This window comes from Biomphalaria glabrata, chromosome 3, assembly GCF_947242115.1.
Source record: "Biomphalaria glabrata chromosome 3, xgBioGlab47.1, whole genome shotgun sequence".
Taxonomy (NCBI): domain Eukaryota; kingdom Metazoa; phylum Mollusca; class Gastropoda; family Planorbidae; genus Biomphalaria; species Biomphalaria glabrata.
In genome coordinates, this window is record NC_074713.1 from 23,331,692 (window position 1) to 23,352,868 (window position 21,177).

Here is a 21,177-nt window from a genome sequence, read left to right on the forward strand (position 1 = left end):
TGGCCACATCACATCCAACAAATGTCGAACAATAACCTTGCCTTTTCCTGGCCACATCACATCCAACAAATGTCGAACAATAACCTTGCCCTTGCCTGGCCACATCACATCCAACAAATGTCGAACAATAACCTTGCCATTCCCTGGCCACATCACACCCAACAAATGTCGAACAACAACCTTGCCCTTGCCTGGCCACATCACACCCAACAAATGTCAGACAACAACCTTGCCCTTGCCTGGCCACATCACATCCAACAAATGTCGAACAATAACCTTGCCATTCCCTGGCCACATCACATAGAACAAATGTCGAACAATAACCTTGCCATTCCCTGGCCACATCACATCCAACAAATGTCGAACAATAACCTTGCCCTTGCCTGGCCACATCACACCCAACAAATGTCGAACAATAACCTTGCCCTTGCCTGGCCACATCACATAGAACAAATGTCAGACAACAACCTTGCCCTTGCCTGGCCACATCACACCCAACAAATGTCGAACAATAACCTTGCCCTTGCCTGGCCACATCACATCCAACAAATGTCGAACAATAACCTTGCCCTTGCCTGGCCACATCACATAGAACAAATGTCAGACAACAACCTTGCCCTTGCCTGGCCACATCACATCCAACAAATGTCGAACAACAACCTTGCCCTTGCCTGGCCACATCACATCCAACAAATGTCGAACAATAACCTTGCCCTTGCCTGGCCACATCACACCCAACAAATGTCAGACAACAACCTTGCCCTTGCCTGGCCACATCACATCCAACAAATGTCGAACAATAACCTTGCCCTTGCCTGGCCACATCACATCCAACAAATGTCGAACAACAACCTTGCCCTTGCCTGGCCACATCACATCCAACAAATGTCGAACAATAACCTTGCCCTTGCCTGGCCACATCACATCCAACAAATGTCGAACAATAACCTTGCCCTTGCCTGGCCACATCACATAGAACAAATGTCGAACAATAACCTTGCCATTCCCTGGCCACATCACATCCAACAAATGTCGAACAATAACCTTGCCCTTGCCTGGCCACATCACATCCAACAAATGTCGAACAATAACCTTGCCCTTGCCTGGCCACATCACATCCAACAAATGTCGAACAATAACCTTGCCATTCCCTGGCCACATCACACCCAACAAATGTCGGACAACAACCTTGCCATTCCCTGGCCACATCACACCCAACAAATGTCGAACAATAACCTTGCCATTCCCTGGCCACATCACATCCAACAAATGTCGAACAATAACCTTGCCCTTGCCTGGCCACATCACATCCAACAAATGTCGAACAATAACCTTGCCCTTGCCTGGCCACATCACATCCAACAAATGTCGAACAATAACCTTGCCCTTGCCTGGCCACATCACATCCAACAAATGTCGAACAATAACCTTGCCCTTGCCTGGCCACATCACATCCAACAAATGTCGAACAATAACCTTGCCCTTGCCTGGCCACATCACATCCAACAAATGTCGAACAATAACCTTGCCATTCCCTGGCCACATCACATCCAACAAATGTCGAACAATAACCTTGCCCTTGCCTGGCCACATCACATCCAACAAATGTCGAACAATAACCTTGCCATTCCCTGGCCACATCACATCCAACAAATGTCGAACAATAACCTTGCCCTTGCCTGGCCACATCACATCCAACAAATGTCGGACAACAACCTTGCCATTCCCTGGCCACATCACATCCAACAAATGTCGGACAACAACCTTGCCCTTGCCTGGCCACATCACTTCCAACAAATGTCGGACAACAACCTTGCCATTCCCTGGCCACATCACATCCAACAAATGTCGGACAACAACCTTGCCATTCCCTGGCCACATCACTTCCAACAAATGTCAGACAACAACCTTGCCATTCCCTGGCCACATCACATCCAACAAATGTCGGACAACAACCTTGCCATTCCCTGGCCACATCACATCCAACAAATGTCGGACAACAACCTTGCCATTCCCTGGCCACATCACATCCAACAAATGTCGGACAACAACCTTGCCATTCCCTGGCCACATCACATCCAACAAATGTCGGACAACAACCTTGCCATTCCCTGGCCACATCACTTCCAACAAATGTCGAACAATAACCTTGCCATTCCCTGGCCACATCACATCCAACAAATGTCGGACAACAACCTTGCCCTTGCCTGGCCACATCACACCCAACAAATGTCGGACAACAACCTTGCCATTCCCTGGCCACATCACACCCAACAAATGTCGGACAACAACCTTGCCCTTGCCTGGCCACATCACACCCAACAAATGTCGGACAACAACCTTGCCCTTGCCTGGCCACATCACACCCAACAAATGTCGGACAACAACCTTGCCCTTGCCTGGCCACATCACACCCAACAAATGTCGGACAACAACCTTGCCCTTGCCTGGCCACATCACACCCAACAAATGTCGGACAACAACCTTGCCATTCCCTGGCCACATCACACCCAACAAATGTCGGACAACAACCTTGCCCTTCCCTGGCCGCATCACACCCAACAAATGTCGGACAACAACCTTGCCCTTGCCTGGCCACATCACACCCAACAAATGTCGAACAATAACCTTGCCCTTGCCTGGCCACATCACACCCAACAAATGTCGAACAATAACCTTGCCCTTGCCTGGCCACATCACACCCAACAAATGTCGGACAACAACCTTGCCCTTGCCTGGCCACATCACACCCAACAAATGTCGGACAACAACCTTGCCCTTGCCTGGCCACATCACATCCAACAAATGTCGGACAACAACCTTGCCCTTGCAGCTTCATTCGAAGGGCTGAACAGCGCGACTTAACTGGTTGTTATGGCCCGCAGTCCGTAGGTTGTGCGTCCCTGCTTTATATAAGGCGGATTCTTTGGCTAGTGGTAAGCTACAGAATAATAATAATTAGGCTTTTATTCGAGTCCGAAGATTAACGAGGAGTATAGTATTTCAGCTCGCTATCCAGTCCCAGCTGCGACCAACATATTTTGTCACATCCAGCGCAGACATAACCTTTGCCCGTTGGTGGTCGATTTAGGTTCTCTATTAGCTGTCTCTGATCGGCTGTGGATTTTCTTTTGGTCTCAAACTACTAAGGTAGGCCCTATATAACATTTATTGAGTTGAAAACTAAAGTGTTAGAAGGCTTATTTAACAGTCTACGCTGCGTGCCTTTTAAATGTGCCGTTGTAGTCAGTGTCCAGTAAAACCTTTATTGTCATAACCTTCAACCTTTGAACCGTCCTGTCCAATGTCAGAACCTTGTTCCTCTCGAAACTCACTACTATCATCCAACCGCTGACCCCTGCCGTGCTGCAGGTCAACGCTCTTTCTCTTCCCCAGTTTTCTCTGGTGGGTGAAAACGACAGCGGCCACGATGGCCATTACGGCCACCCCAATGCAGACCAGCACGATGACAAGAATCTTCCAGTTCAGCGTTGCACTGAGGCTCGTGTCTTCGAGGGGTGTCTCGCTGAAAGGGGAGTAAGGCGTGGTGATGTTAGCTGGATCCGAGTAGGCACCCGTTCCCGCTGAGCTCATGAACGCTACTCTCACGGAGTACTGCTTGTGCTCATCTAGTTTATGCACGACCCACGTCGACACGTTGGTATAACTAACACTATACGTCATACTACTCTCCGTCTGGTTGTCTGCTGAGCTCACGCGTATAACGAACCCTGTCAGCGTAGCTAATAAATCCACAGGGGTTGACGATGATGTCCAATTCACTTCTACAGAAAACGCATCCAAAGCTCTGACGCCTGAAATGCTAGGAGCATAGTCAAGTAAAAGATCTTTAACCCGAAAAGGAATTCTCGTGACGTTGCTGCGTTTGTTAGTTTGTCGGTTGTATGCGAAAAGTTCTACGAAATAATCACCATAGTTCAAATTTGGAAATGAGACTTCTGGAGGATTGACCACATCAACTATAGTGTGCTTGACAATGGTGGACGCTGAGTTGTACAGCATGGCGGATATTTCTGTATCCCTTACTTCACCGTTCAGAGGATCTGGATGTTTCCATTTCACAAACGCCGTGCGATTGATGATGTCAACAGTGACATTGGTCACAGGGGATGGCGCCGCTGCGCTGGTCGAAGATTGGAAAATTGATGATTCAGCACCCGAGCCCAAAATATTGACCAAAAATGCACGGAAATCGTACTGGGAGAGAGGTTTTAAATCAAAAACATCTGCAGATGTGGTGTAGACGTAAGCATCCCCGTTGGAGTCGACAGTGACGTTGATGAGGGGTGCGGACGTTGTGGTAATTTGCAGGGAGCTGCTGTTGGAACAAGATATGTTAGAGACAACGGAATAAATCTTTCCAACAGTCAAGTAGTCTTCAACATTGTCAGAAATGAAGTAGGTCGTGTTCTTCCAGTCCTCAGTATCTCTAAGTCTAGACTGAAAGACTACTTGATTAGGTAACATGCTGGGTATGGTGGCTTTGAATGTTAAAATGATTCTCGCGGACGTTGAGTCGGGAAAGACGTTGGTTATGATAGCTCTAGTTGGCGCCTCAAAAGTAACGGGGACGCTGCCGTACCTATTCACCGGATCACATTTATACCGTGACTTTATCTTAGTTTTAGTCACGTACATCACGTTGTTGCTCAGCCTGTGACCATCTAAAGTACTCACATCTGTTTCCTCGAAAAAGTATCTTATAATAGGGAGTGGCAGCCCTGTTGTAATACACGAGACGGAAAACTCACTTTCAAGATCTCGACCGTAAATTTCTCGCACGATGACTGGCGTTTCTGAGACATCCAAAGATGCACTCCGAAGTGCACAGCCGAGGATGTTGCAAGCCCGGCATAGCCATTTACCTCCATACTCAAAGTTATTGGTGTTTGAGATAGTTAAAGAAGATTGCAGCATTTCTCCTAAAAGCATTTCTCGCACTATTACTCCAGCAACACCGGTGCTGTTAATTACAGTCTTTAAGGGGGTGACCCAGGTTATTACTGGAACAGGACTACTCGACCCAGAACAATTCAGAGTCGAAGATTGTGAGCTATAAACACTCGGGGTGCTGATCATGACGTCAGAAGGCGCGTAGTTTATTGATAAATATGCCGGAGGGGATGTCGTGACCCCGTCCTGGTTTTCTAGTGAACAGACAAACCACGACTTGTCCGTTCTTAGTGCACATTGGAATACCAAATCACCTTCTGGCGCTATTAGCCACTGCTGTTGGTCAGTCCACAATGTTTGCGTTTCACCGTATTTTATTTTAGCCAAAAACTGTAAGCTAGATCCGCTGCTGTCGGAGGTGTACCACGAAATGAACATGGGCGATGAGCTGTTGCCTCTGCAGGGTAAGGCGACGCCTGAGAATTCAGAAACTGTAATATTTATTGGAGGGGATGTGAAATAGGGCAAGCCTGTGAGACGAAGGTAAACTGATGTGTTCTTCGACCCTGCCTGGTTGTTGGCGTGGCACGTGTACATTCCGATATCGCTCTGCTGAACATTGTTTATGGTCAGGGTTCCGTTGGCATCCTTAGTGATTCTTGAGTTCAGCTGAAGGGAATAGTTGTTGAAAAGCCATCGCTGTGTAGGCACAGGGATTCCCACACTGTAACATTGTAGGGTGACGGTAGAGCCAAGGTTTACTGTCTGGTTTTTCGGCATCACTTCAAACTTGGGGAAAGTGATGACTCGTAAGATAGTAGGCTCGAACCGCATCCCTTCGTTGTTGCTTGCCATACACACGTAGAGCCCTGCATCGCTTTCCAGGACGTTGATAATTTTCAAGCTTGTTCCGTTGTCCAATGAGTATCTTGGTGTCAGGCGAGGAACTACCAAGGTTAAGTTTCCATTTGGCATGTTGCCTTCAGACAGCAGCATCTCTTTAATTTTAGCCACATCCGTAGATTGAATGGATGGGTCAACCATGTATCTGTAATACCACTCCACAGTAGCAGGTGGGTTTGAGTCAACTTGGCATTGAAGTATGACGGAGTCACCTTCTACCACGCCTTGGCTGACAGGAATAACCAGGAATGCCGGTGGACCTAACACAGAGATGCTAGCGGATACCCTAGCAGAACCAACTTTGTTTGAAGCAAAGCACGTGTACATCCCTTGATGGCGTCTGTAGGACAAGTTTACTTGGAGAGATCCGGAGCTGAGAACAACCTCGTTTCCAATGGCATCAGAAGCGGAGATGTTTCTACTCGTATTTATAGGTGTAGACCACGTAATTTCGGCTACGGGATTGGCTACAGCGCTACACTGAAGAGTGAAAGTGCCGCCTTCTTTAACTGTCGAACTTTGCGGTGTCTGGGTAAAGTACGGGGCGTACTCAACGTCAACCACTGCGCTGGCGTTGGTGCTTCCCTCGGGGTTTGCCAATACACATGTGTAGCTACCAGCATCATATCTAGTGATGTTTTGAAGTGACAGTGTTCCAGAATCATTAACCGATGCACGATTTTTGATTGTATCACCAAACGTGGATAGGTTTAGTCCGATGAAGCTGAAGTCTCCGACAGCCAAGCCCTGTCCACTAGGATGTATCCACAGCACAGACGGCTTGGGGTTCCCATCTCCCGTGCACACCAAGTTCAACAGTTCTCCTTCCATCAGCTTGACCATGGATGGTCGAGTGATAATAATCGGCGCCATAGGTTTCCCAGCCACAGTTAAAGAGACCACAGGAGAGGATGTTGACCCGAAACTGTTGGTCCAAGTACATTGGTACGTCCCAGAGTTGACAAGGTCCACGTTGTAAAGACGCAACGTTCCAAAGGCATCGACATTGTCAGGGGACAGGGTAGTGTTTGTAAATGACCAACTGACCACTCCTGGAGGCTCAGAAATAGATCCACAAGGATACGAAATGTTGTACCTACATTCAGGGAAAAATAAAACAAAAAACATTGAAGGAAAAAAGGTAAAAGAAAAAATTTAAAATGAAAACTTCTATTACCCCCCTTTTTTTAAAGTGCCCCCATGGGAGGGGCCTCTATAGTGTTGTTACTCTGTCAAGTTCCTTTCTTAAAAACACTAATGGCGTTTACTATTGTCTTTGTTTTGTTCGAAATAGATAATCAGTGCGACTTATCATGCTTCAATAGTGATAATAATAATATTCACTGTCATTATATAATAATGACAACTGAGCTTACAAACACATTTAAGGCCATTAACATCCCAAAGAAAATTCTCGTTGCCTGTCAGAGGGCGGTACTGCTGCAGACCTGCCACATCACCAGAAAATTTCTTTCTAACGAAGCTCGACCCTGGCAGTGCCAGATAATAAATATTAGTTTTTTTTCTAATATAATAATAATATATACATGTAGAAATGTCCCAGTTTGAGAAAGACATGTCCATGTTATAGATCCCTAATGACAGCAGGCTGGCTTCACCAAGACTCAAACCCCTGAGCTTCAGATCGGCAGCCAAGCGTTTAAGCAGTATTCCTTGTCATGACAGTACCTTTAAAAAGTAGAACTATGAGCAGGTATAAAAGAAAAATCCACTTATTAATACAGTCACAAACTGGCCTTGTTAAACATTCATATTTGTATGACAGGAAAACTTGCACAGTGGCCGACTAAGTGTTGGAGTGTAATTAATTTTTTTTGAGTAACTTCGTGGGCCCGTCGGAGGTGGAGACAAACAGGAAAAGGTCGTCTGTTACTTTGGCCCACGGTTAACGAGGGTGTCATGTGGCCAGCACAACGACCAATTGCCTTTCCTTTTTCACTGAGAACCCAGAAGCCCAGGTTGAGAAAAAGAAAGAAAAAGTAAATTCCCCTTTCAGACCTTGCGATTTATAGGGCAGATGATGTAGGGGTCATCTGTTTCTGTGGCCCATGGTTAACGAGGGTGTCATGTGGCCAGCACAACAAACAACCGCCTTTACTTTTCCCCAACAAATGTCAGGTATCCATCAGAGCTGGGTGGACTCAGAGGCGCCCAATGATCTCGAAATTAAAAATCTCAGGTTCAGAAGCCAAGTGCTTAACTACTCAGCCAACTGATTCCCCCTCCCCCCCCCCCTCCCCGAAGTGTGTAACAAAAATAATTTTTCACAAAGATTTAAATTCATAGACGCGTTGTACCTACCCGATGGGAACTGTCTTTGACTTGGGCCCTAAGGTAATCATCGGAGGGCCATACACGCTGAGGTTGACATTGGCTGAAGAGTAGGACTGATTGAGATCTAAGGACATCACCGTACAATAGTAACTGCCCTTATCCAAGTAAGTGACATTGGTTAACTGTGACAAAGTATTGCAACAATATTAACAACTAAAGCGTAAAGTCTATGAAAATGTCAATGCAAAATTATGTCATAAAGCTGATTATGGCAATGTGGTGAAGAAGCTTGGGGGATTTCTGTCAGATCTGGGGAAATTTAAGTTTCTAGCTTTCATGCTCTATACTAAAATTTCTGGAAGGGAAGAGGACCAGGGACTTAGAGGTACTTAGGAGGGCTGTACGCAACAAAATTTCAAACTTTCGCTTGGAAAGAGGAAAACTAAGTGCCTATAAACAAACTAACAGTACGCACCGGCTACTCCCGTTGATTTTGTCCCCAGGCTTTGTTTACTAGGCCGGAACACCCTCTTTATTTTATTTATTTATTTTTATTTCGATAAAAGACTTGTACTTTAACGATCAACGTAGCATACTTTGTTTTAACCCGTGACTTAGTATAACTGTTACAATGAAATTTCACGGCCCGCTCTCTCTTTCCTTCTCTTTCTCTCTCTTTTATCTCTTTCCCTCTCCGTTTTTTTTTTACCTGCGCATCGTCATTTCTCCCACATAGACTTTGGACGCTCTCATATTGTGGGCCCGTGAATTTTATTAGCTCTTTTTCTTATCCACTCTCTCGCTCCCGCCCACCCCTGCCAACACCAAAGAGTTTCATTCCTATTTGAAGCGGGTGTGAAATCAATTGGACCTAAAAAGTGTACTTCATTAGTGACCTACTTATGGCAGTGGCGGCAATCTCTGGCTTGTTGACGTTGGTAGCAATATAAACTCTTTGTTCTATTTCAGTTCTCACCTGAAGTACGATTCGGGCACTGTCCATCTGAATGACTTTGATTCTTTGAGTTTGATTAAGGCTCGTGTTGTCTTTGAGCCAGGTTATCACTGGAGCAGGTCTGGCGTCAAACTTACAGACCAACGAGACAACGTCATTCAGCATGACAGAGAGCATTCTGGGAGCGATATCCACCGTTGAGTTGATGTAGGCAGCGTACAGCCAGGCAGTGCTCTCTATATAAGTCTGTGAATCATATGCGATGCATGTGTACCGCCCGAGATTTGAGTCGAGGACCTGTGAATAAATATGGGAAATCGGAATTGATTCTCATCTATGCACGTCAAGGGTTTGAAATTTATATTAAAAACAAGGTTACGAAGTGGTCCACCCAGGTAGTCTTCAATATTTTCAGAAAGAACATCCGAATGAAATTATATCAAAGACAAATGAGAGATAGAATGGAGAAAGAATGTTAACAGATCCTGTGTAGTGCCCCAACGATCCCGCAGATCAAAGGATAGGTGAAAGTGAATGTTAAGTTAGATGTGAACCTGGCTCAACTAGTTCCCCTTTCAGACCTTGTGGTCTATAGGGCAGATGATGTAAAGTTCATCTGTTTTTGTGGCCCACGGTTAACGAGGGTGTCATGTAGCCAGCACAACGACCAACCGCCTTTACTTTTCCCCAACTAATGTCTGGTATCCATTAGAGCTGAGTGGACTCAGAGGCGCCCAAAGAATCCAAAGTTGAAAATCCCAGTCTTCACCAGGATTCGAACCCGCGACCCCTGGTTCGGAAGCCAAGCGCTTTACCGCTCAGCCACCGCGCCTCCCCTGGCCTAACCGATGTCTTATAATTGATCTAATTGTTTTGAAAAGGTATAATCTCTATTTCGAATCCTAAAAAAAAAAAAATTCCGCAACATAAAAAAAAAGTTTAGGAAAATGAAGTTTACAAGATTACTATTCGTTTTAAATTAGGTCTAACATATAATGCATACTAATTAGCTTTTTCTCTTTAAAAAACTGTTTGCATAACTGATTTTAAAAATTAGATTTTTCACTTTCAGAAAAAAAAAAGTAGCCGTTGCATCAGAACTTTGAATGGTCTAAAATATTGTGATGTCGGATTTTCAATATCTTTTCTAGTTTACGAGATCTAAACGGTACGGACGGACAGACGGACAGACGGTCAAATGGACAGACGGACAGGCATTTCGCACAAAACTAATAGCGTCTTTTCCCCTTTCGGGGGCCGCTAAAAATCGTTTCCTTTAAGGAGGAGAAACACCATTATTTTTTTACAAAGATTATATCAGCTCACTCTGTCTGTCTGTCTACATGTCTGTCTGGTAATAAGTTTCTAAATGTTACTTCTCCGCCACCCAATCTCGAATCAAACTGAAACTTGGCTCAATGATTTCTTTTTACTGACAACACAAGAATCGACGAAAACAACAACAACAATAAGTTAATCAACTATTGGTAATTCTTTGTTTTGTTTGGTATTTCAAACAAAGGCAAGAAAGTGTACTTCATTGAAGTGGTGGTATGAGTTGAATAAGTACCCTTTATAAGCTGCCTTAAGGTAAGTTTGTAACATATTTTCATAGTCACCTCACTAGCAGAGTGGTCAATATGTCGGCTTGATGAGGCTAGAGCCACGAGTTCGAATTCAAGTCGAATAGATAAAAACTCACCCAGATATACATTTCTTTTTCTCTCCCTTATCGCACCGAGAAAACGAAAAGCATGCAATAGCGCTAAACAAAAACAAGTTGTAGAAATATTTCTAATTGCACATATTTATTGTCGATAGACTAGATCTACTAGAAATTACATGACTGATGCAAACGTATTGATGCAATCACACTTCATATAAGCTTTAATTAAGAAAATGTAATTAATTTAGGTTTTTCTTGTTTTTAAATTACAGTTAAAAAGATAAGCTTTTATGCATGCTTTTATTGACCATGCATAGACATGAACACACATTCGGGTTGTTATGGAGAATGCGGCCATCTTGAAAGCAACCAACGTTTTCATATCTTAAAATCCCTGAAAGCCCATAATTAAAAAAAAATAAATTTGACAGCATTTGATATTAAAATGTCATATAGTTCGTCCATCGTGGTTCAATGATGACCACTTTTATCTTCCAGGAGTCTGAGGGCCTTGCATGGGGTTTGTGAATCTTCATGTTTCTGGTGTAACTGGCACATTATTTTCGAAAGTTTTTTATAAGTTCAAATTTTATGAATTTTCAATTTTTGACCCCCCCACCCCTTATTTCTTACCTGTGATGCCATAATTATTTTTCAGACATTAGACAATTGATCAGCACTCAGAGCCAAAAAATGCTACTATGGTATGGAGATGTTACACAAGGTAAACCATCCTATACAACGACTAGTACGTAGATGACCCAGAGAATTAGACCGGCTTATCCTTTACAGTCACATAGAGGGAAGCTGCTAAATAAGGCAGTAAGTAAAAAGTTGTCAAACAAATGAAAATTCCAGGGGCGTAGCTTTGGATTTGGCTTGACCTCTTTAGCCCCTGCAATATGACATCTTGACATGGGATAATGGCAATGATATTTAATGTAAAATCAAATTTCGGACACTCCTTTGGGGGTCCCCATCGAATGGCGTCCCGAGGGATTTTCAAATTTGGACCCCCCCCCCCCTAGCTACGCCACATCATGCTTACAAGATTTGTATAAGATATCTCGCCACTACTGGAATAATGTAATTTATAAGATATCTCGCCACTACTGGAATAATGTAATTTATAAGATATCTCGCCACTACTGGAATAATGTAATTTATAAGATATCTGGCCACTACTGGAATAATGTAATTTATAAGATATCTCGCCACTACTGGAATAATGTAATTTATAAGATATCTCGCCACTACTGGAATAATGTAATTTATAAGATATCTCGCCACTACTGGAATAATGTAATTTATAAGATATCTGGCCACTACTGGAATAATGTAATTTATAAGATATCTGGCCACTACTGGAATAATGTAATTTATAAGATATCTCGCCACTACTGGAATAATGTAATTTATAAGATATCTCGCCACTACTGGAATAATGTAATTTATAAGATATCTCGCCACTACTGGAATAATGTAATTTATAAGATATCTGGCCACTACTGGAATAATGTAATTTATAAGATATCTGGCCACTACTGGAATAATGTAATTTATAAGATATCTCGCCACTACTGGAATAATGTAATTTATAAGATATCTCGCCACTACTGGAATAATGTAATTTATAATCCCAAACAGTATAAACAGAAAAAAATATCACTTGTTTCGGGAGATGAAACTTTCAAACTGTATTGAAAATTTGAAATGTACCATTTAATTCTGTTTGTTGTATTTTTTTTTGTTTTACAAGCTCTTAGAAACTCTTTCTGTCAGGTACACTATTTGTAAACAAAAAAGATTAAAAAAAGATTTTAAAAAATATTTCGCTTGTTTTACTATCTAGTCAAGAGCTGAAATCCAGGGATGTGTTAGGCTGTTTTGAGTGTTTTCTACTATGCGCAGGTTTCTTTTTATGGTCATGACGCCAGGTTTAATTAACATTTAACAACCACCTCCCAATATTTAATAGCCTCGACCCCATATCTAAAAACAAGGTCACGATGATCAACAACCACGAGCTCATGTCCTTCTATACACTTTTAAGACACGGAGAGTCACAACATAAATATGGATTTAACTCCAGACCCAGCCACCAGCTGCCTACGCTGGGTATTGTGAATTATGTGGCTTGAAAAGATATCTGCTGCCTACTTCTGGAAGAGAACCAAGTGAAATCCCATACCCCAATATATTTTGATTGATTGGAATCCGCAAAAAGTGGGCAGGTCAAGCAAATCTGGAAGAGGTCAGTCTCTAATAAAAATAACATTAAAAAATATTGTCAAATGAATTAATCGTGTGACATGGTGAATGAAGAAAACATTCAATTACGCGAATATAACTCTAGATAAGACTGATGTACAAAGTGAATGGGAACACAAACAAGAGTTTAACGACCTTAACATTAGCTTCTCTACTTAATTAACTTTTCTTAACTTCTGTTCTTAACCTTAACTTCTGTTATTAACTTCTGTTCTTAACCTTAACTTCTGTTCTTAACCTTAACTTCTTTTAACCTTACAATATCTCTTACATATCTTAATTACTCACACTTTTAATATACAGAGTTCCGTCGTTGTTGATGATGACATTTTGGTCAGTCTGAAGAGTGACCCCGTTTAGCTGCCATCTGACAGGGCCCTGCTGACTGGCTGTTACTACATCACATGTCCAGCTGAAAGGACGTCCCAGAACAGCGTAGGTGTCGGTCAGTGGTGTCCCCAATTTCAACCAGCTCAACGCGAGCACCAAAAGTAGTGTGCGTGCTCCTCTTGACATTCTAGTCTAGAGCTGCCAATTTAGGTATTTTTTGTGTTGAAGAGGGCTCTCATCTCTGAAGTTAGCACTGCGCCATTCATTTAACTAGTTGGCGCCATCTCTTTGTTTTTAAAACTAAATCAATCTTACATCTGTGAGACTATATTATTTGATATTTAGAACAATCAATAGTAAAGGATGGTCCATAGCGATCATGTCTTGGTGTAGAGCTGACATAGCCTGAAAACAATAATAACAATGCTTCGGTATGTAGCATATTGTAAATTCAGTTTTCTATGTGTGTAAATATCTTATATATTGGTATTCTAATAGGTTATATTGCATGGGACTTACACACTTCTAAAAAAGGTTTAATATACATGCATACAGTATGCATAATAATAATAATGATTAAAGTGCTGGTTCTAAGAGAGTATAATTACTTCTTGCTGTTCCAACTAAGCTGACATGCTTTACATTTTGTTTTAATTGTTTTATTTTGTGAAAAATTCCTAATTTTTATTAATGTAATAAAAAGACAGATCTATAGACATATATTTATGTCTATGGTTCTAACAATCTAATTATTCCCCTCATCCCGTGACATAAGTACTGGGGATACATTAGTAAGGCCTATGTTGATATGGTGCGCCAAGGTGCACGCGTTCAATATAATAAAGTATCATTCTCCGCCATGACACTAATGGTTGTTGTTTGTTTATTGCTGACTGTGAATCTAGATCATAATTAACATGGTGGCAGCGGTGTATTAATGATCAAAGGTAATCATTAATCAGTATATAAAGGTTTATTGTTTGCAATAATAAATAGGCAACAATTCAAGGCTACGCCGTGCAATGGCAGCTAGAAATTTCCTTCCAGTACCCGAGCCGCTCGAGGTAGAAGGAAACATGGCCGCTAATTGGCAAAAGTTTCACCGGAGCTGGCGAAACTATGAGTTAGCCATTAAATTGTCGGAAGAATCAGAGGAGGTCAGAGTGGCCACCTTTCTAACAATTATAGGAACAAAAGCGATGGACATATATGAAGGTCTTGAAATTGAGAAGGGAAAAGAAAGAAAGATGGAAGAAATAGTGAACAAATTTGAAAGTTTTTGCATTGGAAAAACGAATGAAACTTATGAGCGCTATGTGTTCAATACGCGTGAACAGCAAGAAGGCGAGGACATTGAAAAGTACATAACAAATCTGAGAAGACTAGCAAAAACGTGTTGTTTTGAACGCCTGGAAGATAGCTTGATTAGAGACAGAGTAGTTCTTGGTATTAGACATGAATGCCTCAAAATGAAATTGCTACAAGATAGTAGTCTCACATTGGAAAGGTGCAGAGATATTTGCAGAGCATACGAGACCGCCAACAAACAGTTGAGACAAATACAAGCCGACCCTCCAATCATTGAGAAAGTATCAACACCTTCAAGAACAAACATTCAGAAAGGTAAATGCAGGTATTGTGGAAGGATTCACGAATACATTAAAGAAAAGTGCCCTGCATGGGGTAAAATGTGCCTAGCATGCAAGGGGAGACATCATTTTGCTGTGATGTGCAAAAAGAAAATTCAGCAGGTGTCAGATGATATGTCTAACGATGAAAGACAGCTACAGTCGGACACAAGAGATGATGTCATGATGGTAAAAAATGAATGGGTGATGTCTTTGGAGAACCACAAAACGAAAAGGATGACAGCAGTTATGACAGTAAATGGTCACCGTGTAAGGTTTCAAATGGATAGTGGAGCTGATGTAAATACCATCCAGGAAAAATACGTAAATAAGAATCAGATAGAAAAGGCAACGCAAAGATTACTAATGTGGAATAAGACTGAAATGAGACCCATAGGGAAAGCCACTCTAACGACGAGAAACGAGAAAACTAACGAAACATTTGAAGTGGAATATATAGTTGTACCAAATAATCTAGCATGCCTTCTAGGTCATGAAACTTTAACAAGAATGAATTTAATCAAAGTCAATAAAAATAGGTTCATAGCATTAGTAGTGAATAACCAAGAAGAAGACTGTAGTCCAAAGTTTACTGGTGATTTGGGTGACTTAGGAGAAGTGTCTTTAAAGATTGATAGCAGCATTAAGCCCAAGGTTCTGCCGTGTAGAAAGATCCCTATTGCTTTACAAGAAAGAGTTAAGGAGGAGTTAAAGACTCTAGTGCAGAGAGGAATCATAGAACCAGTGATAGAGCCTACAGAGTGGGTGAGTCAGATGGCAATTGTGGAAAAAGCTAATGGAAAAATTAGGATCTGCATAGATCCACAAGCCCTGAATAAAGTTTTACTAAGGGAATTCTATAATCTTGCTACTTTAGATGACATATTGGCAGATTTGAACGATGCCAAAATATTCAGCTAATTGGATGTGCAAGAAGCTTTCTGGCATGTCAGACTAGACACAGCGTCATCTAATTTGACAGCAATGATAACCCCTTTTGGTAGATACAAATGGAAAGATTACCATTTGGACTGAAAGTGAGTTCAGAAATTTTTCAGAGACGATTAAATCTAGCACTAGAAGGACTGAAAGGCTGTTTCAATTACGTTGATGATATTATAGTGGTAGGAAGAGGAAGAACGAAAGAAGAAGCACTCAGAAATCATGATATTAACCTAAGAGAGCTGATGAAGAGATGTCAAGAAAAGAAGATTAAACTGAACCACGAAAAGTCTGTTTTTAGAACAGCTGAGATTAATTTTTTTGGTCATATTATTACAGAAGCAGGAATAAAACCAGACCCGAACAAAGTATCTGCGATTTTGAGTTTGAATGCTCCAAAAGATATTTCATCAGTCCGAAGATTCTGTGGCATGGTTCAATATCTTGCAAGATTTGTTCCAGACTTGTCGACAGATTTACAGCCCATAACAGAGTTGATCAGAAAGAACACACCATTTGTTTGGTCTGATCAATGCACACGAGCTTTCAACAAGATAAAACAGAAAATATCGACTCATGGCACATTGATATATTTTGACCCTAACAAAGAGCTTACATTACAAGCAGATAGTAGCCAAAATGGGTTAGGAGCAGCGTTATTACAAGATGGCAGTCCAATAGCATAAGCTTCTAGATCATTAACTGATACTCAGAAAAGATGGGCACAGATTGAAAAAGAATTGTTAGCAGTGGTTGTTGGTTTGGAACGTTTTGACCAGTATACGTATGGCAGGACAGTTATAGTTCAGAATGACCATAAACCACTGGAAAACATCCTTCAAAAACCACTCAGTTCTGCTCCGAGAAGGCTACAAAGTCTAATGATGCGTCTTTATCGTTACGATATCCAGTTTCAATGTGTCAAAGGCAAAAATTTGTTCATAGCTGATACTTTGAGTAGAGACCCATCAGAGGAAAAGAGTGATATCCCTGATGTTTGTGTCAATACAGTGGGACTGGCAATACCAGATGCAGTGCTGGAGAAAGTCAGAATCGAGACAGAGAAAGAAAGAACAATGCAAACACTTATTCAGTATATCCTAAATGGATGGCCAGACAAACATAAAAGGTTTACCTGAACTCAAACAATATTTTTCACTAAGAGACATGTTAACATACGAAGACGGACTCCTGTTGAAAGGAGAACAAATAATCATACCGATATCACTTCGCAAGGAAATAGAAGAAAAACTCCATGCAGCACATCTGGGAGTAGATTCAATGAAAAGAAGAGCAAAAGAAAGTTTTCTGGCCTGGATTATCAGCTCGAATACAGGAAATAGCCAACTCATGCTACATTTGTCAGAAAAATAAACCAGCAAATCAGAGAGAAGAATTAATACATCACGAAATAGGTTCTAATCCGTGGGACAAGATTGGAATTGATTTATTTCAAATGTGTGACCAACAATATCTAGCTATAGTGGACTATTATTCAAATCTCATAGAGGTAGAAAACATGCAGTTGACAACAACACACGCAATTATAAAGAAACTGAAAGTTTTATTTGCAAGATATGGGGTGCCCAAAGTTTGTATATCTGATAGCGGACCTCAGTTCACATCGGAATATTTTTCCAAATTTATGATGGAATGGGGAGTGACTCATTTGAAATCCTCTCCAGGACAGCATCAATCCAATGGAAAGGCTGAGTCAGCAGTTAAAATTTTGAAGAACATAATGAAGAAATCTAGAGAATCAAAGTCAGATGCTTATGAAGCTCTTCTGGAATTTAGAAATACTCCAAGGCAAGACACAAATCTAAGCCCAGTTCAGATGTTTTTTGGTCGGATGACTCGAACACTGATACCAAACAAAAGGAGTAACATTAAGATTTCTACATGTCAAGAGAACATTATGAGAAGGAAAGAAAAACGTCAGATGAGTGTAAAAACATCTTATGATAAGAGGTCAAGAAATTTAAGTCAGCTGAAAACTGGACAGATGGTCTATTTCCAATCTCCTAATGACCCTACATGGAGACGTGGAAGAATCCAGTCTCAAGTCAATCAGAGAGCTTACATAATTCGAGGTGACAATGGTGCAGTGTACCAAAGAAACAGAGTACATATCAACCCGAACAGAGAAACAGAAGAAGATATATTTCCCGATACTGATAACAACATACAGGACAATAGAACTCATGATCAACACATTCGCCACTCATCAACTCATCATTCCCTGCGACCAAGGGATCAGTTGAAGAAACCGACAAGATTCAATGACTATGTGTCTTAATGAACTATTGAATGTTGATTTTTAAATGTGATATGTTTCATATTCATTGAAGCGTATATGTGTATGTTATGTTTTGTTGTTTATGTTGTTGTGGTTTTGTTTTATTTTTTTTATGATACTCCCCGAAATGTTTTTTTTTATATTTTTTTTTAAAGAAAGAGAGATGTTGATATGGTGCGCCAAGGTGCACGCGTTCAATATAATAAAGTATCATTCTCCGCCATGACACTAATGGTTGTTGTTTGTTTATTGCTGACTGTGAACCTAGATCATAATTAACAGCCTATATCCGTAAATCCGTACCTTATCTTATACAGAGGTTACCTACGCGGCATTTAGTCATGCATATTAACCAATGACCTAAATTCTGCTAAGTCACTGGTTTTCCTGGCTAGCTCAGGCAACCCATTACAAGCTCTAATAGCACTAGGGAAGAAGGAGTATTTGTACAAATTTGTCCTAGCATATGGAACGAGGAATGAACCTTTATCTTTCTGTCTTTCTGAGTATCTCTCTACGCATGTGTGTGGAAACTCTCCATTCACCAAGAACTCTCTTCTTTCTAAATCATTTTTATTGTATAAATGATAATCAATTATTACAGATACATGCATTTTAGATTAACTGTTCGTTTTTTTAAAAGTAATTTAAACCAACCTTAGACCAAGCACTACAGATTAAGTACTTTAAGAAAATACATCCGGTAACATCTTGAAGACAACGCTTACTCATAAATAACTGTACACTGATACGATACCAAAGTCAATCCAGAAGAAAGTCCAACACAAACTATCTAGATTGGTGATAGGTTGGTGATAGCTTTTTGATCGTTACACAGTGACCAGGACACACAACAATAAACTGAAATGGAAATATTTTTCAAATGTCGAAGCAAAGTAAAAAGAAAATTATGGGCGGGGCTGTTCGTTCTTGTGCGCATCTTACGAGTAATCGCATACACTCACCAAGACACACACACACACACACTAAGACAAACATACACAAATACTCATCAAGACACATACACACACACACTCACCAAGATACACACACACCAATACAAACATACACACACACTCACCAAGACACACACACACACCAAGCTCACACACGTGTTGCGCGGTTCAGTTAATCCGAACTATCAATCGATGCGGTGAGGAAAGCGACCGGTCATAATGACAAAATATACAGATATACCACGTGACTTGTAGCTTACGAAAGATGTGTTCCTCTTCTGCGATTGGCCGAACCCTTGGCGCTCTAGTGACGTCAACAAGGTTACACCAGTTTATCTCCACTGAGACTAAGCCCACAACTATTTATAGACAAGTTACGCCTTCCTTTGAAATGTAAATCTTATTTATTTCTTAGAGAACAAATGATAACCATGGTGTCAAGAGGCCAGCACAGCGACTAATGGCCTTGAATTTTTCCAAAGAATCAGGGCAGGCATTAGGCATAGGCAAACTAAGCAGCCTCCTAGGGACTCCATTAATTACTTAGGATTCAAAACAATGTTTTAGAGAAGAACTAGTTCGTTGTTGTAGTAGTGCACTACACTGAACTCAATTGTTTAGTTTTTAGTTTTCTATTTCATTTGGGGCCACCTAATTCTCTTCACCTAGGGCCTCTAATTATCTAAGGCCTCCCCTGAAAGAATGCAGTAAGACTTTCAGGAGGTTCTAAAATACAATTCCGAGTTAAAAATCCAAAACTTTTACTGAAATTCGAGCTTGAAAAAATCTAATTTGAGAAACAATTGTTATTGTGATTTCGTATACAGGTTTAAGACGTTCCTTCATATTTGAAGGTTATTACATTCTAACCCTAACCTCTTGCTGGACGACAGGGTAGGGTTTGAACTTGGTAACATCCTAACGACACTCCGAAGCACATATCACATCACCAGGTAGCCACCCACGTGTCCCTTTCTATTTAGACGCAGAAATATTTGTAAAAATAAAAAAAAATTAGCCCTTTGTTGAATCTGTTCATGTAAGAAAAGTTACACGTAGACTTGAATCTTAAATTATGAACTACAGACGTTACTTCAAAATAGAAAATGATTACGTCCTACGCGTGTTCCAAAGTCCATCTTAGTCATGCATGTTAATCAAGGACTTAAATTCTGCCAAGTCATTATTATTTTTTCTGGCTGACTCAGGCAACCCATTCCATGCTCTAATAGCACTAGGAAAGAATTAGCATTTGTACAAATGTGTCCTAGCATATGGAACAAGAAATCCAGTCAACAAAGACTTAATAAAAGTATTTTTTTCCCTTAGACTCAAAAATGCGCATATTAGGTAGGCCTAAAGGCACATTTCTTTATAGCCCACACACTAGGGTACATTTGTAGGCCTACAAGCAATCCTTCGTCCTTAGTGCGAATAGAGCATGGAACGGCTTTCCTAGACCAGCCAATAGAGCCAGTGACTTACACAGTTGAAGTCGCTATTTTTAAATGGATAGCGTAGCACTAATTATCATCAGTTTTGAGGAAATATCTTCTTATTTTATAAAATACAGACGTTAATTCAAAAAAAGATGTTTACGTCCTACGTGTTATGCATCTAGCCATGCATGTTAACCAATGACTTAAATTCTGTCTGAAATTGATAAGATAAGACTATTTACCAAGGGATAGGTTTCTTCCTGAAAGAGACACATTATTGCACACTGGCTCAAGTTTACATTCACTTATGGGAATTCCCATCTGTCCGTTCCGCACTAAGAAATGACGATCGTAGCCTCTTGCTTGTCTTTCCAAAAGTAGCGTTTTTTTGTTCAAGATGGCCGCTACAAGATTCGCCCAGTACCTGCCTCCTGATAAAGAAGAAGAGTTAGCTAACATTGCGAAGAGGTTAACTGCACCTGGGAAAGGAATTCTAGCTGCAGATGAATCTGTTAGCACGTGTGGAAAACGACTGCAAGAAATCAATGTTGAAAACACAGGTAGATACTATATCTAGTC

General features: G+C 41.1%; 2 protein-coding genes across 4 annotated transcripts in view; one reads left to right on the forward strand and one right to left on the reverse strand.

Annotated features, from left to right (window-relative positions):
- Positions 1–21,177, forward strand: part of LOC106075140 (fructose-bisphosphate aldolase-like) — a 49,051-nt gene that overhangs the window by 10,777 nt on the left and 17,097 nt on the right. Inside the window, exons 1-2 of one of the 2 annotated variants that reach the window (XM_056024081.1) lie at positions 11,397–11,555; positions 20,996–21,158. In XM_056024081.1, the coding sequence (XP_055880056.1) occupies positions 11,490–11,555; positions 20,996–21,158 (229 nt within the window). In that variant the 5' untranslated portion in view covers positions 11,397–11,489. Of the gene's footprint in view, positions 1–11,396; positions 11,556–20,995; positions 21,159–21,177 lie in introns of those variants that run through there. The other variant, XM_056024082.1, reaches the window with a different exon arrangement.
- Positions 2,699–20,997, reverse strand: LOC106075139 (hemicentin-1-like). Of its 2 annotated transcripts, XM_013236062.2 has the most exons (6): positions 20,841–20,997; positions 18,861–19,064; positions 13,293–13,739; positions 9,089–9,364; positions 8,140–8,294; positions 2,699–6,913 (listed from the first exon to the last, which is right to left on the reverse strand). In XM_013236062.2, exons 3-6 carry the CDS (start codon positions 13,518–13,520, stop codon positions 3,247–3,249), a joined length of 4,326 nt encoding a protein of 1,441 aa, XP_013091516.2. In that variant the 5' UTR covers positions 13,521–13,739; positions 18,861–19,064; positions 20,841–20,997; the 3' UTR covers positions 2,699–3,246. The 2 variants fall into 2 exon arrangements, with proteins under 2 accessions (XP_013091516.2, XP_013091517.2); XM_013236063.2 differs by lacking the exon at positions 20,841–20,997 and having other exon boundaries at positions 18,932–19,164.

What these genes read in the sequence shown, in the direction of transcription:
- LOC106075139 (XM_013236062.2), bottom strand. Translation starts at nt 13,520, where the DNA reads ATGTCAAGAGGAGCACGCACACTACTTTTGGTGCTCGCGTTGAGCTGG. An exon ending in GAACTCTGTATATTAAAAGT is followed by an intron (nt 9,365 to 13,292) that starts GTGAGTAATTAA and finishes ATTTATTCACAG; the next exon opens with GTCCTCGACTCAAATCTCGG. An exon ending in TCAAAGACAGTTCCCATCGG is followed by an intron (nt 6,914 to 8,139) that starts GTAGGTACAACG and finishes CCCTGAATGTAG; the next exon opens with GTACAACATTTCGTATCCTT.